General features: G+C 41.7%; 1 protein-coding gene across 2 annotated transcripts in view; it reads left to right on the top strand.

Moving 5' to 3' along the window:
- TAF4B (TATA-box binding protein associated factor 4b) overlaps positions 1-16,031 on the top strand; it is a 113,560-nt gene that overhangs the window by 66,929 nt on the left and 30,600 nt on the right. For both annotated transcript variants that reach the window (XM_045008293.1, XM_045008294.1), the window contains exon 14: positions 14,722-14,841. In XM_045008293.1, coding sequence (XP_044864228.1) covers positions 14,722-14,841 — 120 coding nt within the window. The remainder of the gene's footprint in view (positions 1-14,721; positions 14,842-16,031) is intronic.

Raw genomic sequence — 16,031 nt, 5'->3', positions numbered from 1 at the left:
AGCCCCAGCGCTGGGAGCGTGGCTCCCAGCGCTGTCCGTTATTCCCCACAGGGAGGTGGAGTACGGACAGCGCTGGGAGAGCTTTCTCCCAGCACTGGCGCTTTGACTACACTTAGCGCTTCAAAGTGCTGCCGCAGTAGCGCTGCCGCGGCAGCGCTTTGAAGTGCTAAGTGTAGCCACAGCCTGAGATGTGGACTGCCCTATTAATTTCAAAGGGGAATGGTAACTTGGATGTCAGTGATTCTTTAAATGTCAAGAGTTTTAACTATTTACTGCTCATCCAAGCATGGAAGAAAGGAGTAAGGATCACACCATGAAGAGCTAGGAAATAAAAATGAAAGGGTCTATTAAAATACAACTCAATTTCCTTCCATTAAAGGTCTAAACCATGGGTTGTAAGCCTCTAACACAGGAGGGATTTGAAAATGAAACTAACCATGAAACCCTTCCTGAAGGGATGTTCAGTTTTCCAAAGTTTGGTAAACAATTTGTAGAGGATTGGACTTTGGGTTTGGAAGCCTTAGAAATGGAGGCATAATAAGACTTTGTCAAACAATTTAGACACATGGGCCAAGACTTTCAAAAGTGGCCAGTGACTTTGGGTGCTTCAGTGTTTGATGCCTAACTTGAGACACCTTAAGGAACCTGGTGGTGATGGTGGTTGTTGTTTCTGGGAGTTTGGGTTTTTTTAAGGAAATACTCAGTACCAGTTCAACTGGAAATCACAGTTTTGAATGTGCCTGAAGTTGGGTATCCAAAATAGCCAGTCACTTTTGACAATCTTGGCCATAGTGTCTGTATTTCATAAATGACATGTCTCCTGCTATGAACAATGTATAGTCATGGGTATTTTTAGTAAGTCACAGGCCCATGAATTTGTTTATCGCCCGTGACCTGTCCATGACTTGTACTATATACCCCTGACTACATCTTAGCTGGGGTGCTGCTCTGGGGGACCAGGTCAGAGGTGCTGCTCTAGGGGGCCAGGACGGGGGCTCTGCTTTGGGGGCTGCTCCAGCAGCAGCTGGTGTGGTTGTCCCCGGGGCCAGCTACTTGGGCAGCCCTGGGATCAGCCACGGGTCACGGAGCCCTAATAACGTATCATACTTCCACTTTACGCTCTTCATTCATTAAACGCTATCCCTCTCATTTTTTCTCCTATTACCACCCTCAGTTCTGTCCTCCTCTTTGTTTTATAGACTACCAACCTGCATTTCTATAAACTTATACCTGCCATCTGCCCATTATCCTAGGGATTGTTAATTGAGGGTGGGGTGGGGGGTTTGCAGGTTTTTTGTCACAATGGAACCGTTATAAATTCAGGGTTAGCTCTCATCCCACAGCTGGCTGCAACATCTTTTTAAAACTGTTTTATTGTAAGTGCATCCAGAGACTTGGGCAGTGGACATATGCTTTTATAAATGAGATTATAAATAATTTCACTGACCTTTTTGGCCTGACCTCACTCCTCAATCTTCTCTACATTAACAGCCACCTATTTGCCCCTGCTCTGTCTATCTAGCGCACACTAAATTTGATCCTTTTACTTCCCTCCTTCACCCAAACCTGTTAGCAAATTATCACCTACAGAAAGTACACATTCCTTTCTAGACTGCTATTGGGCACGCCTCAAGCTACTCCTTTATCCATCCAAGAATTTTGTGCTTTCTACTATACTTACTAACCTTGTATGTTAGCCTTTTGTGTAATAGCATTCCCAAAACCTGGGTAAATTGTTCATGGCTTTCCCACTAGTCTCTGACTTCAGGCTTATGGGGTATAAACCTCCTTTTTGTGAATCTGTGATGCTTGTTCTTTGGACTTTAACATTCTAGTTTTTTTTCTGTCACTCCCCATTCTCTTCTAGTTTAATTTTTTAGTTAACTGTTTAGTTTAACTTTTTTTCCCTTCCCTAAAGTGAAATGTGCAAGTAACTTTGTATCATTCCCAGATGATATATGTTCTTAAATATCAGTGTGCTGACTGGTCTCTAGTCCACTAACACCTTCTATTCCAGTGTGACTTAAATAGATGTACTAAAGAGCAGGAATATAATACGAGATGAGCAAGCATGAGCTTCATGTGAACCGAAAATTCCAGAACGTTTGTCCTATGTGTGGTGCTCATTGTGCATCTGGATTAAAATCTCATCTTTCGAGCTTCCCTTTCTCTCCCCTCTTTTCTGAAATCTTGTGTGCGTACCATGGGACCTTAGAAACGGTAATTCTTTAATTCAGGGGTTCTTTTGCTTTTAATAGTATGTCCCACACTTTAGCGTCTCGGGGGCCATCTCTCCGGCACTTGTGTTTGCATGGACCGTCTCCTCACCCTCTTTAGTTTAACCTAAAATCACTGTGGCATCTACTGTGCCTTTTTCAGCGAAACAGTAGTAGGAGAGGGTCTAACTTACTTTAGCAGTTACTAATATTTGCATTTGTCGTAGTTTCAAAACTAGTCTTACTGTATTTCCACTTCCCTTCATGTTCCTTCTGTACCTCTGTTCCATTTATCCCCATCTCACCCCTTGCTCTACAACTCTGGTTATCTGTTCCCCTTCTACAGATTCACTCCTCCCATTTAAAATTTTTTTTCCCAGTTGCCTGATTATTTTCCCTGTTCCCATGCATGTGGTGCCCCACTTTTTAGTTCTCTGTTCTTCCACCCATTCCTTTTCCCAGTACTCTAGTCCTCAAGGTAGCTCAGATTTCTGGTTCACTGCCACCTCTTTTATGTAGTAGTAACCCCTGGAAGAGGCAGGTGGCGGAGCTGGAAACAAATTGAAGACATCACAATGTCATCAACCAGCTGTTTGTTCTTCCGGTAGCAGCTGGACTATGGCGTTAGTCATTTGGACCATTGCTTTAGTCATTTGGTTATGTGATCTGGACTTCAGCATTTCTTCCACCCACCAAGAAAGTGGATATCTGTGTGCTGAAGCAAATTTGACTGTTAAACAAAAATTAAAGTGCTCACACTTCCATGAAGCTGAAACAAATGAAAACTATTATAAGGGTGCAGTACAGGGCACATGCGACAGAGGATGTTGGAGAGCTATTCTTTCAGGAAATAAAGATGAGACACAGTAAAATACTGAGGTGTCAGAGGTGCTGGATGAGACATAACCACATGGGGGGTGTACATCCTAGTATTTTGAAGCAGCTTAGGAATGAAGCTGCTGAGCCACTGTGTGTCATACCTTATGAAAATCAGCCATCCTGAAGGACTGAAAGGTAGCAAATGTACATATAGTTTTTTAAGGGGGATCGTTTAGGGTCTTTTGGGGTTATGAAGAAGTCTTTATCAAAGTCAGCCATGAGAGCCTGTTAAGGAAATTAAGGGTATGTCTGCACTGCAGTTAAACAGCCACGATTGGCCTGTGTCAGCTGACGCAGGCTCAGGGCTGTTTAACTGCAGTGTAGATGTTTGGGCTCAGTTTGGAGCCTGGGTTCTGGGGCTTGGGCCTGGGCCTGAGCCCAAATGTCCACACCACAATTAAACAGCCCCTTAGCCTGAGCCCTGTGAGCCCAAGTCATCTGCAAGTGTGTTGTTGCATTGTAGACATACCCTACTTAATTACAGGCCGAGAGGTAACGTGTACTGCTGTAGATGATAAACGTGTGAAGAGTGAGAAAATAGTAAGAATAAATAGCTTTCAACATAGCAAAATGTTTAAAAATGGAAATACCCAAAATTCTGTAATAGGACCAATGTTTAATGTATTTGGTGAAAGGATGTAAAAAGTGAGATGGCAAAACTTGCAGAGCACAGTTTAGCTATCTCAAGATGAGATAAGAGTTGAGGGACTTAACCAGGGTAAGTAACTGGGCAGCATGACGACAGATAAATATCATACAAGGTGTAATGCACACTGGAAGGAACTACTGATATTCATTGCTGGCTTTAAAGTTAACTAGTCTCTCAGGAAAAAGACCTCCCCACTATTGCAGGGTTGCAGGCAGTTAAACACAAGCAACTGCTGAATACTCAACAGCAGTCAAAAGGAAACACTATTCAATGTAAAAAGAATGAGAAGTATTGAATGGTATTATATAATTCGCTATCTTATGGAATGCTGTTTTTAGTCAGGCCACCCTGTTTCTCAAAATGTATCGCATAAATAGGAGTTCAAGGATGGGTGCTACAAATAGCTACTGAGACACTTGTGTGAAAAAACACTGACAAATTGTTTAGAGATGACATGACAGAAGTTTACAGTATGAATAGTAATGTGAAGGTAAATGAAGTGCTCCAATTTTCACTCAGTGGCACATCTGTAACACGGAAATGCAACAAAATTTAAATACTCTTAGGCACAGCACCTAATCAACCTGTGGAACTCAATACAAGAAGATATTTGAGGCCAAGAGTTTAGTAGGATTCAGAAAAGGATTAGACACGTTCTTTTCTGAAAGGGATCTAAATCCTCAGACACTGGATCATAAGCCAGCCATTGATTTGGGAAGAAAATCTCTGCGCAGGTTTTTGTGTTTTTGTGTAACTGTCTTACACTTGGTTTTGAAACATCTGGTTATAGCCACTGTCAGGATAGTGGATTAAATATCTGTCCTGGTAGGGCAAATTTTAGGTAGTATTTACTTTAGACTTTTTTGTGACTGAAGCCATGCCTATGAAATACTTTTTTTTAAAATCCACAATATAATCTAATGCAACTTTATTTAATAGTTTTTTAAAGAGCTACACACCAAGCCACTTCAGACCATATACTGCCTGAGATCTTGTATTTAACTCTAAAAAACATTTTAAAAGCCAGTAGAAACATATTATATGGCTAATTAAAGCATTCAGTTAGAAAGAGTGTAAGGGGGTGGAGGGAGAAATTGCATCATAGGCAAGAAATAAAAGATGGCAAATGCATTAGTTTCACAGTCTTAAAGTTCCACCTCTCCTGCTGGAAAGAATGTGGCATTCACCTTGCAGGTCAGAAAACTGCTTACAAAACAAGTGAAATGTAAAGACTCCAGTGCTCAATGGGTTAGGTTTGCTGAGAGCTGGTGTAAGATCCTGAGGAGGCAAAGTAAAATAAACATTTAAAATAGGAACCTGCTTGGCATGCAGCAAAAGGGAATGGAGAAGGTAGGTAGATATCTTAGAGCAGAAGGCAATAAAGAAGAGCATTCAAGAGAAGGGGCAAAAAGCTTCTGAAAACTTGATGCATGAAAGATAGGAGATTAAACACCTTGCATCCCTCAGCCTTTAGGTGAAGCAAGGTAGAATATATGAATAAAAAGAAATGAGAATGTGAAAGAAAAAGAGAAGAAAGTAATTTCAGTATCTAGAATAAACAGCATAGGTTAAAAAAAGACAGTTAAATTTCAAGATGTACAGCCAATATACAGCAATGGAAAAGACTTTAAAGGAGAACTGAATCCTTTTAAAATAAGTAGAAAAAGTAAATGATCATTTGAGTAAACTCTTTTGTGATTACCTATTTTGTTATAATTTCTCTTTATTCTATAAACTGAAACAGTCCTCTCTACCTTGTTTTGTCTCTTTCATATGCCTTTGTCCGCCATCTCCTTTTTCCTCAAGCCTTCTATGTATTTTTGTTCATCCACGTTACTGCTTTTATTACTCTGAACATATTTTTATTGCAGAATAGCATGCATAACCCTTGGGCATACATTAACTTGTCTTTCAGCCCTCCCCAGTTTCCTTTGCTGCCAGTTCCTCTGATGCTTTAAATCGTTTGATATAGCCTATCTTTTCTCATGTTCTTCTAAATTTGGTGTGCTGAAATTATCCCTCTTTTGCTAATTACTAAACCCATCTGTGTAAGGGCCACTCTTGGTCGATCCCACACCTGTACATTTCCAGTCATTTTTCTTAAGTCACTCCAAACCAAGCCCAGAATTGTTCCTTGTATAGCTTCCTTTCCATACTGTTCTGTCTGTTCGCATCCAAACAGTTGTATACTCCTTACTGCCTTTATATTACTCCTTCTATTCAGTCCACATCAGTGTTCCTTAGCACTTGATTTTTCCATTCCTATTTCTCCTTCCATAGTTGTGTAGAAGGGTATTTTCATGGTATGTGGGTGTCACGTTTTCTGTATGTACTTTGTCATGTGCTGCACTCATGCAGAATTGAGCATTTGGATTGACCTTTCTACTAGGATACCTGCCATCTGCCAAAGTGCTGCCTCTTATCCTCCAATAACCGTAGCCTATTTGCTACCCTGTTGTCTAGCCCTGTGGTTATCAACCAGAGGTCTGGGGCCCCTGGGAGGCCATGAGCAGGTTTCAGAGGGTCTGTCAAGCAGGGCCAGCGTTAGACTTGCTGGGGCCCAGGGCAGAAAGCCAAAGGCCTGGGGCCGAAGCCCGAGCAACGTAGTTTTGCGGGGGCACCTGTGTCATGGGGTCCCAGGCAATTGTCATGCTTGGTACCCCTTAACACCAGCCCTGTCTTTTATATGTAGAAAACCAGTTGCTGTGGCACAGGTGGGCCGTGGAGTTTTATAGCATGTTGCGAGGGGGACCCTCAGAAAGAAAGGTTGAGAACCCCTGATCTACCCTGTGCTGTTCAGACCTGCTCCTCTTACACACTTTGCCTCTTCTGCAAAACTGTCCTAAATGTTGGGTAGCATAGGAAAAAACAGGCTCCTGAGAACAGTAAAAATGCTCTCTGGATCCTCAAAAAGCATGGTCTTCCTCTTCCCTGTCACTTTAAGATAACATCACACCTGTATTGTGTGTGTATATGACCAAAATGCAAGTCCTACCAAAATAATTGTAAGCACAATAAATATTGAGTTAAATAGCTCTTTTTCTTATAGTTGAGGCAATGTGACCTAGTTCAATAACATAAATCTCATACTAGAGACATGACATACCAATCTGTGAGTTAGTCAAAAGTATGATCCACTAACAATACACTGATTAGTTTCTTTCCCTTCCAGTTTCCCAGACAGATTTTCATGAACACTACAACAAACGATTCTTCCTTAGCACATAACTATCCACATTCACCCAGTGTGAAATAGGGCTCTGATTAGTCTCCTCATGAAGTACTTCAAAGGTAACCTGAGACCATCTTATTTGAATTATTAAACAACTTAAACTCATGCTCATAAGACCCTGGATGTGTTGCTTGGAAGGCAGTGTGACTTGAAGCAGCTTCTGAGGTTTCTATTTAGTGAGTGCATGCTGGAAACTTCTTGAAAAGCCAGGTCCCATTTCCTTTTGTCAGGTAGAAGTGACTTCATACTACTCTAGTTCTCCTGCCCAATGGGATAAAGATGGTACCTGCCTCTGGAAACAGATGGCCCTGCTTTTTTGTCTATGTGAGGAGTACTATAGTATTTCCTTTTTGCTTTGTTTAATTACCAAAACAAAAAAAAAAAACAACCTGTTAAGTAATGAAGAGAAAAAATTGTCTCCTTGGTCAGGCACCTAACTGTGGCTAGCAGATTTAGGACTGACGGGAGACCACTGGTAAGCATTACTCACCATTGTGACCAAAGATCTCAATCTTGGGAATGCTTTGCATAACAACCCAAATGGCTTTTTCACCAGTCTGGAGTCTCGTAACTGAAATATTTCTGGTCTTTGCATAAGTTAAACTTTATTTTTAAAAGGTATTGTCACCAAAAATGTAGTCAGTTTAATATTGGATAGAGGCTTTGCATATTTTACTGAAATGTGGAGAGTAAGACTTCACAAGAGTGAGAAATACAATTTCCATGAGCTGGAAAAGTAATATTTTTATTGGTAGAGAAATTGAGTGGAGAAGAGAGAGGTCAATTTTAGAGGCTTTCATTTTATGTGATTACAGCTATGCTGCAAATGCCATTTCACTATAAGGAAGGACTTTAAAATGTACCTTTTTTTGATTTGTGCTGCAGGTCAGATTAACTAAAATGGTTATTGTCACCCTAGAAGTTCCTGACTGCTGCAAGACCAGACTTTAAAACCCACTTTTATTATTAAAAAGGCCAGCAGCAACAAAGACTATTTTGCAACTTGTGAGACGTTTTCACAGCAATTTGATCTTTGTGTACAGGATTTTAGAAATCTTTGTACTATAATTCTTACAGTGAAAGTAAAACTCCAGGGGACGAAAATGTGCATGAACACTTTGTGGTTTGCTTCTGGTCCAAAGGCTGCCTCCTTTATGCTGTTTTGAGACATAAATTTTGAGTAGCATTGACAAAATCATCATTCTTCATGGAGTGGCATAATAGCGGCAGCAGCATCTTCTATTTCAGTGGCTGAAGTGTAGGTCAGGATAGGAACTTGTCAGTTTTGGTGGCTGTCATGTGGACATTATTGTGGTGATGCATCATCAATCGTCCATCTCCTGGTAATGGGATCCAACAAGATGAAGAGAGAATTTGAAAGGCGTTCATATTCTCCATAGCCTAGAAAACAATGTATACGGGTGTGGTGCTGAGTAAGGGCACATCCCTCATCTTAATTGAAATGAGATAAGAAGAGGCTCTATTGATAGAAAAATAGAGGGTCCATGGAAAATATTTGAAATACTAAATGCAACTTCCTGCCTTTTAAAAGATTTAAAGACACTTCAAAAGATTAGCATGATGTCTGTATTTTGAGAGGGGTCTGGGATGTTTTTAGAAGAGGTGGGAGGACAGGGAAGGTAGTGGAGAAAGAGATTAGAGGGCATATCTTAAGTGGATTTGGGAGAAGAGGGTTAGCTGGGACACTGCCTCTTCCTCATTCAAAGATGTTGACGTCTAACCATTCCAAATGGAAGTCTGGTAGTCCAAGAAACCTTTCAGTCAAGCACCAACTCCTTCTGTAGCTTCCACATAAACCACTTCTGAGTCTTCACCACCCAACGGGAGTTCTTTCTCTGCTTTATGCTGCACTGTAAATCCCGTTGCATTTCTCCCCTTCCTCCACGTTTCTGATAACTCAGGGATGTACTACAGAAATATCTGTTTGAAATGAAAAATCTAATTCAGATGTTTCTCTGACCTTCTTGTTCCTGACCACTGTATCAAAGGAATAATAAACTAGTGATTGTTCACTGGCATATCTCAGTACCTTCCTCATGTCTCATGAATCTCTCCTTCCCATTCTGCTTTCACTACTCTCACAACACTCAGTCACAAGTATTGTACATTTATAAAAACTAAATACATTTCAATCAGATCTTTTTAATTGACTCACCAGTGTGTTGAACTGGGCTGCTAGCATGTTGCTCTTCATTAATATTTCCATTGCTTTTAATTGGCTATCTGTTGATGAAAGCAACTACACCTCTACTCCGATATAACGCGACCCGATATGACACGAATTCAGATATAACGCGGTAAAGCAGTGCTCCGGAGGGGCTGTGCCCTCTGGCAAATCAAAGCAAGTTTGATATAACGCAGTTTCACCTATAACGCGGTAAGATTTTTTGGCTCCCGAGGACAGCGTTGTATCGGGGTAGAGGTGTATATACTGGTCTATCTGCGCTTACCTGTCTTTTTGCTGTATTGTAACAGCCATAAAACTAAAATATGTGCTCTTGGAGCTTGTGAAGTACAGTGTGGCACCTCTGTATGAAAAACACTGCTACAAAAATGTATTGATAGGAATGTCTGGTTAAAACAAGGGATATACAATTCTGTGAAATTCAGCTCAGATTATTGCCCACAAGTTTGGATGTTTTTGGAACATCCTAGATTTAGAAACTTGGGCTTGGAAATCGAACAGCTGACTGTCAAAGAACCTTGGCTTTTAATTGCTTCTAATGAATCCAGGAAGTGGTTAAACTTTAATATTTTTCATTTTTATTTGAATTTTTTCAAATCTTGAAGTTTGGCTGAACTTCTAAGTGAAGGTTCAATTTAGTTACTTTGATCTAAATTGTTTTCTCCTCTCCAGCTTAGAGTAAGTTATTCTTGACTTCAGAAAGTATTTTCTACGTCTACCTCTTTATTTTTTTTAAATTGTGTTCTTTCCAAAACACACATCACAAATATTAAGTTTTTATGTAAGGCAGCTGTAGCTAACTTAAGCAATTGCAAAACTTTACTGGTAACATACTCTCAAACACTCTTGAAAATGTTAGTCTACACTACTGAAAAATGGAAGCAAAGCATGCAAAATATAAGTTCTGATGAACAAACTATTACACTTTACATTTAAAAAGAAAATAGAAATAAAAAATGTGTAAGTGTTATATGGTAGCTAATGCTGTAGAAACATTGTTTAACTTCTCTGAGGAGATAAGGTGAGCTGTAAAAAATCTTTTTAAAATTTGGATTGGTGTCTTTGTGTATTGTGTGAATGACTTGGCCATATTGAGACCTGTGGGCTGCCTATTGGCAACAATACAACAGACTACTGGTACTGTCCCACAGGGAGGCCAGGGTTTCCCATCCTCTCTCTACCCTTGCATGACAGGAGGAGACATTTGAGGAGCAGGAGGCTAGGGCAGAAGAGGTAGTCACATCTGAGACCACAATTTCGTCGTCGTTGCTGGATGAGGCTGTTGTGCCTCCCCCACTTTCCACCGCCAACAACTTCATACTGTTCCAGGATCTCGTTAGAAGGGTAGCTGGTGCTCTGCAGATCCCTCTGGAGGAGGTCAAAGATCAGCAGCACAAGCTGCTGGATGTTTTGTAGTTTGCAACACCTTCCAGAGGGGTGCTACCTATTAATGAAGCTCTGCTGGATCTGGCCAAGATGGTATGGCAGATGCCGGCCCCTAAGAACGTAAGAACAGCCATACTGGCTCAGACCAAAACTCCATTTAGCCCAGTATCCCGTCTTCCGACAGTAACCAACATGAAAAAGGGTGGATAAGAAGTACTATGTGCCTTCTAAGGATTCTATTTATTTTCTCATCCCCACTTAACTCCCTAGTGGTGGATGCAGTGAACAAACAGTGTAAGCCACATTTTGAGATCTACACCCACGACAAACACCAAAAGCAACTGGGTCTTTTTGAAAAGTCTTATTGTCTGTGACCATGCAGATCTTGATTGTGAACTGTCAGGCAATCGTGGCCAAATACAACTTGACTAATTACAACAAGCTCATGACCTTTATTGAACAGCTGTCACATGACTGCAGGAAGCAATTCTGGCCCATTATTGTGGAGGCTCAGCTATTGGCCTGAACAGCTCTCCAAGCATCCCTAGATGCTGTGGACATTGCCGCGAGATCTCTCTCCACAGTGGTAGTTATGTGCAGGGTGTTTTGACTCCAACTTTCAGGGTTTCTGAGAGAGGTTCAGAACCCTATAGAGGACTCCCCTTTGGTCGTAAGTTTTTCTCTGAGACTATGAATGACTCCTGCAGTCTTTCAGCATATGCAGGGGCTGCCCTATGTTCCATGGGCATCTATACACCTACAAGCAGGAAATGTTTCAGTAGGTCACAGACTGCCCAGAGGTCACACGCTGTTCAGTTCTTGAGGTATCGCAGACCCATGGGGAAAACCCACCCAAAGAGTCAGGTTTCAGGGGAAGAAGGCAGCCTGACCACCCTCCATGACCCAGGCATCATCTAAACAGCAGTTTTGACGAGTTTGCGGGTCCAAATACTCCCACCCTTCTGATTTTTGCAATTCTGTCCTTTAGCCCCTGCCTTCCCTTTGGGGACAACCTTGTTCATTTCTTTGGGCTTGGGAATGGATCACTATGATCCAGTGGGTCTTGGAGGTCATAACACTGGGCTACACGATCCAGTTTTTTGGCACTCCTTTGTTTCCACCCCCCTCCTCTGTCCCTCATCAGGGACCCACACATGAACATCTACTAAGGCAAGAGGGGGACTCTCTTCTCCAGCTAGGAGCAATACAATCTGTCCCTTCCCCTTACAGGGGCTGGTAGTTCTTCTCTTCCTAGTACCAAAGGAGGATGAAGACTGGAGTCTTAGATCTTAGATCTAAGATGGCTGAACAAGTTGGTGAAATGTCAAAAGTTTAGGATGATGACTCTAGCAACTATAATTCCTTTGCCACAGGAAGGGGGATTGATTTTTTTCATCCCTGGACCTACCAGTGCCTACGTCCACATAACTATACACCTATCGCACAGGAAATACCTATGATTCACTATAGGCCAAGATTACTTCCAGTATCGAGTGGTTCTCTTCAGCTCCAAAGGTATTTTTGAACGTTCTGGCAGTAGTTGCTGACTTACCTTTGACAGGAAGAGATTCTTGTCTTCCCGTACCTTGACAACTGGCTGCTCAAAGGTTGCTCTTTGGGGGAAGTGTTACCGTCCACCCAGAGGGCCTATTTCCATAACCTGGGTATTAGAAAGTCAAAGCCCTTCTATCTAGATAGGACTAAGTGATTAAGGAAATTGTCTACACTTCATATCTTTCACAGATAGATCAAAGGGGTTCCTATTTCTGCTCAGAGACCACCTGATATCCATTTTGAAAGTATCCCTACCTGTTATGAGTCTGTGGGTGCTCAGCCCTCCTTTCCCTGCCACCTCCCCAGATGTGAAAGTTCATTCAGCCAGATTGCAAACAACATCTACAGCATTTTTGAAGGATGTTCCCATATCGGAGATATGTAGTGCCACTATGTGGACTTCAGGCCATATGTTTTTCAAAGCATTATGCCCTGCGTCATTCCATCGGATCTGCTGCGGCACTTGGCTCTGCAGTATTGTCTTCAATTCGGGACCCTGATCTGAATCTCCGTTCTCTTTGGGTTACTGCTTAGAAGTCACCTGAAGCGGAGCACCCCATAGGGACACTATTCAAAGATGAAGGAAATGTTACCTACCCTGTGCAGCAATTGTAGTTCTATAAGATGTGTGTTCCTATGGGTGCTCCACTACCCACCCTTCTTCCTTTCTGCTTCAGATGTTCCTTAGGGAATGAGAAAGTAGAGAAAGAAATGAGGGCAGTTTGTCTGTGCACCCCGCTATAGCCTCAGTGTCTGCCATGGAAAGGCATAAGGTGCATATGCAGGTCAAACGGGTACTGCTAGCTAGAAATCTCTGATCACGTGCACCTCTTGAGCCCTTGAAATGGCGAATGCCCGTAAGGGAGCGTAGCTGGAACTACAGTTACTACACCGGCTGAGTAATGTTTCCTTTTTATTTTGTTGCGGATCACTTTAGTCCTACTTGAAAAGGTATAAATGACCAATAAGAGAGTCGAATTTGGTTGCCAATTCAGATGTCAGAGTTTTTGCTGGCATACTAAGTTCCCATTTTAAGGAGCCCTCTTCTGTTTAACAGGATATTAAAGTTAAAGAAGTGGGGGGGAAGCAAAAGTGTTCAACTGCGCTGCAAGCTCAGTAAATGCTCTTTTTATAGTTCAACAGCAAAATGTGAGCAGACTACAAAAAGTTCCAGTGAAATTTTGTGAGATGAGGAAAAGTATAGCTTCTTTCCTTGTATGCAGTGGTTGAACTGAGCAGTCAAAAACTCTGTCAGGAATTCACCTTTGGCTGAGAATTTCTTAGGCTTTGAAAGAAAGTGTTGCCATTTTAATATAAAAAACCTGTAGCTGATGCATGACTAGAATATCAAATTCATGGGCTTCGCAGTCAGGGAATGTTTTGAACCCTGAGTTGGAGAATAATTTCCTTTCTGCTTTGCCTTTTTGCTATAAATGATATTCCTTCGTCAGGGGATGAAGGGGGGAATACTTTGCGGACTCCCCCTCTGTTTTCTTGAGTTATTCCACCATCTTATAGGTAACATAAGAATATTTCAACACACTTGGGAAGCAGCAGTACTTGCCCTGCTATATGAAACTTCCTTAGTTTTATTTTTAAAAACTGCTGGTGATTTTTCATGGTAGCATGACAGTATATTTAAAAAGCTTGTTAGTCATCATTTTGGCTAAACTAATCCAACCAGCTAATCATGGAATCTGTTCTCTTAAGTCTTGACTTATTTTGAGGGAATTCTTTTCTTCATGAACAACTGAAAATAAGTATCTGGAGTGTTAAACATCTCATACAAATTTAAAAAAAAAAAAAGCCTGACGTTTTGAAAAAAGTTAACTAATGAGAGAATTGAAGTGCTACCTGCATGCTATTAAACCTCAGTCACCTGAAAATTCCTCTGATCCATGTATTCTGTCCCCATGACATTCAGAGTAGTGTCAGGGCACAAGGTTCACAAAATTAAGCTTCAGATAATTGAAGTCAAAATGAATGCTGTCAAATACACATCATGTTTTGGAATTTCTCTTGCTTGCTCAAATGGAAATAGGGTGACCAGATAGCAAGTGTGAAAAATCAGGACAGAGGATGGAGGGTAATAGGCACCTATATGAGGAAAAAGCCCTGAACATTGGGACATCTGGTCACTTGAAATGGAAACAACCTGTGAAACTCTGAGTACAATGTGATCCGTTCTCAATATCGAGAACCTTCAACTCTCAATGTTAATTTTTGGTCATTTAAACTGGTTCTGAGCCAAAACTTTTCTTGTCTCACTAATCAATAAATAGCAAAATTAACTGAATTTGAAGATCAACAGGGAATTCTCTGGTAGTATTGTTGGTCCTAGGTGCTGTCTTCCCAAAACACTTGAACCTCAGGACAATGCCATGGCATATGTAGTGGGGTTAGCATTTGCTGGGCTCCTAAAATGACTAATGTGGCAATGGGCCTAACTACTGGAATTGCAACTTCTGAAAAGCCATCGTCTCATGTATGATGCAGATTTTATAAGCTACGTAAAAGACAGATCAAATGGTTGAAGCTGAATGAACAAAACTGGCCCTTCAGTATACCATATATCATATACTTTTCTTTTTTAAATTAGATGCAACAGTTGGAGCTGGCACAGATGCAACAAAGAGAAGCCAATCTCACAGCTTTGGCAGCGATTGGGCCAAGGAAAAAAAGACCACTGGATTCACCAAACCTTGGATCTGGGCTCGAGGTACTGAAATGTCTTGTATGCATTTGTTCCATTTTAATATTGAATTATCTTCTATAACTTTGGGGGGGAAAAGGGAGGGAAGCCCTCCCTGAAGCTTGTTGAATATTGTAGGGAAAATAAATATTTAATGACTAAAGAAATACTAAAAGCTTTAGTTTTGGTGAACTGAAATTATTTGAATATAATTTCTAATACGATGCTACAATTGTGCCATGGATTGATGAGTGATGCTACGATTAAGCCATGGACAGGTCACAGGCCGTGAATTTTTGTTTATTGCCTGTGACCTGTCCATGACTTATACTAAAAATACCTGTGATTAAATCTTATTTTGGGGGGGAGTCAAGGGGGCTGCTTCTGGGGGGGGCACATCCAGGGTCCAGTGGCACCAGCTGGCCAGGGGCCACAACCTGTGGCTGCTCCAGCCAGCTGGCCGGGGGCCAGTGCCCGGGGCCAGCTGCTGGCAGCCCTGGGGTTAGCCACACTGGCCGCTACAGAAGTGTCAGAATCCGTGACCCACAGAGAGCCCTATTGATGAGCATGCTGTATAAAAGGAGTGCTGTATTTACAAGATGTAATCAAAAGAATGATGAGTCTCTGCTTAATCTCTGAGAGGAAACCTCCACAACTTCTGTGATGTGTGACAGGAGCGTAAGTGTTTCTGGGGCTGACACAGAAGACTAGCTGCCTAGCTTCCCTAAAGGGGAAAGAGTCTCACCCAGAGGGACAAACAACTGTTGAGGTGGTCTCTGGAAGACAAAACCAGCTGTCTCGGCCCACAGAAAGTAGTAAAGAGGCATCTGGCTTCTAATCCTAGTTGTCCTAGGATAACTGAGGGGCCTTGGTACACAAGCTATGCTCCCCAATGGGTCAGGACAGTGGGTTCAAGTAATTTTCTCCTGACCCAGGTGGCCCTTGTCCAAACACACAAGTTATACCAATTTAACTATCACAGACATACAGGAAGGGGATTAAGCAATACCCGTATAAGGCATCTGCATCCATACTAGAGATTGTACTGCTAAGTATTTCATTACAAAATCGCACCGCATACCAAGGTAGTTATAGCGGTACAAAATCTGTGTAGACAGGCCACAGTCCTTTAACGTGGTTTGTGGCAGGAAGGAGTCTGGAATCTCCAGTAGGGTGGTCTTGACCATGCTAACCCCTTGAAGAGAAATACTTTTGTT

The sequence above is a fragment of the Mauremys mutica genome, chromosome 2, assembly GCF_020497125.1.
Source record: "Mauremys mutica isolate MM-2020 ecotype Southern chromosome 2, ASM2049712v1, whole genome shotgun sequence".
NCBI classification, from domain to species: domain Eukaryota; kingdom Metazoa; phylum Chordata; order Testudines; family Geoemydidae; genus Mauremys; species Mauremys mutica.
Note: the sequence above shows the minus strand (reverse complement) of the source record. Positions and strands in the feature narration are given on the sequence as shown.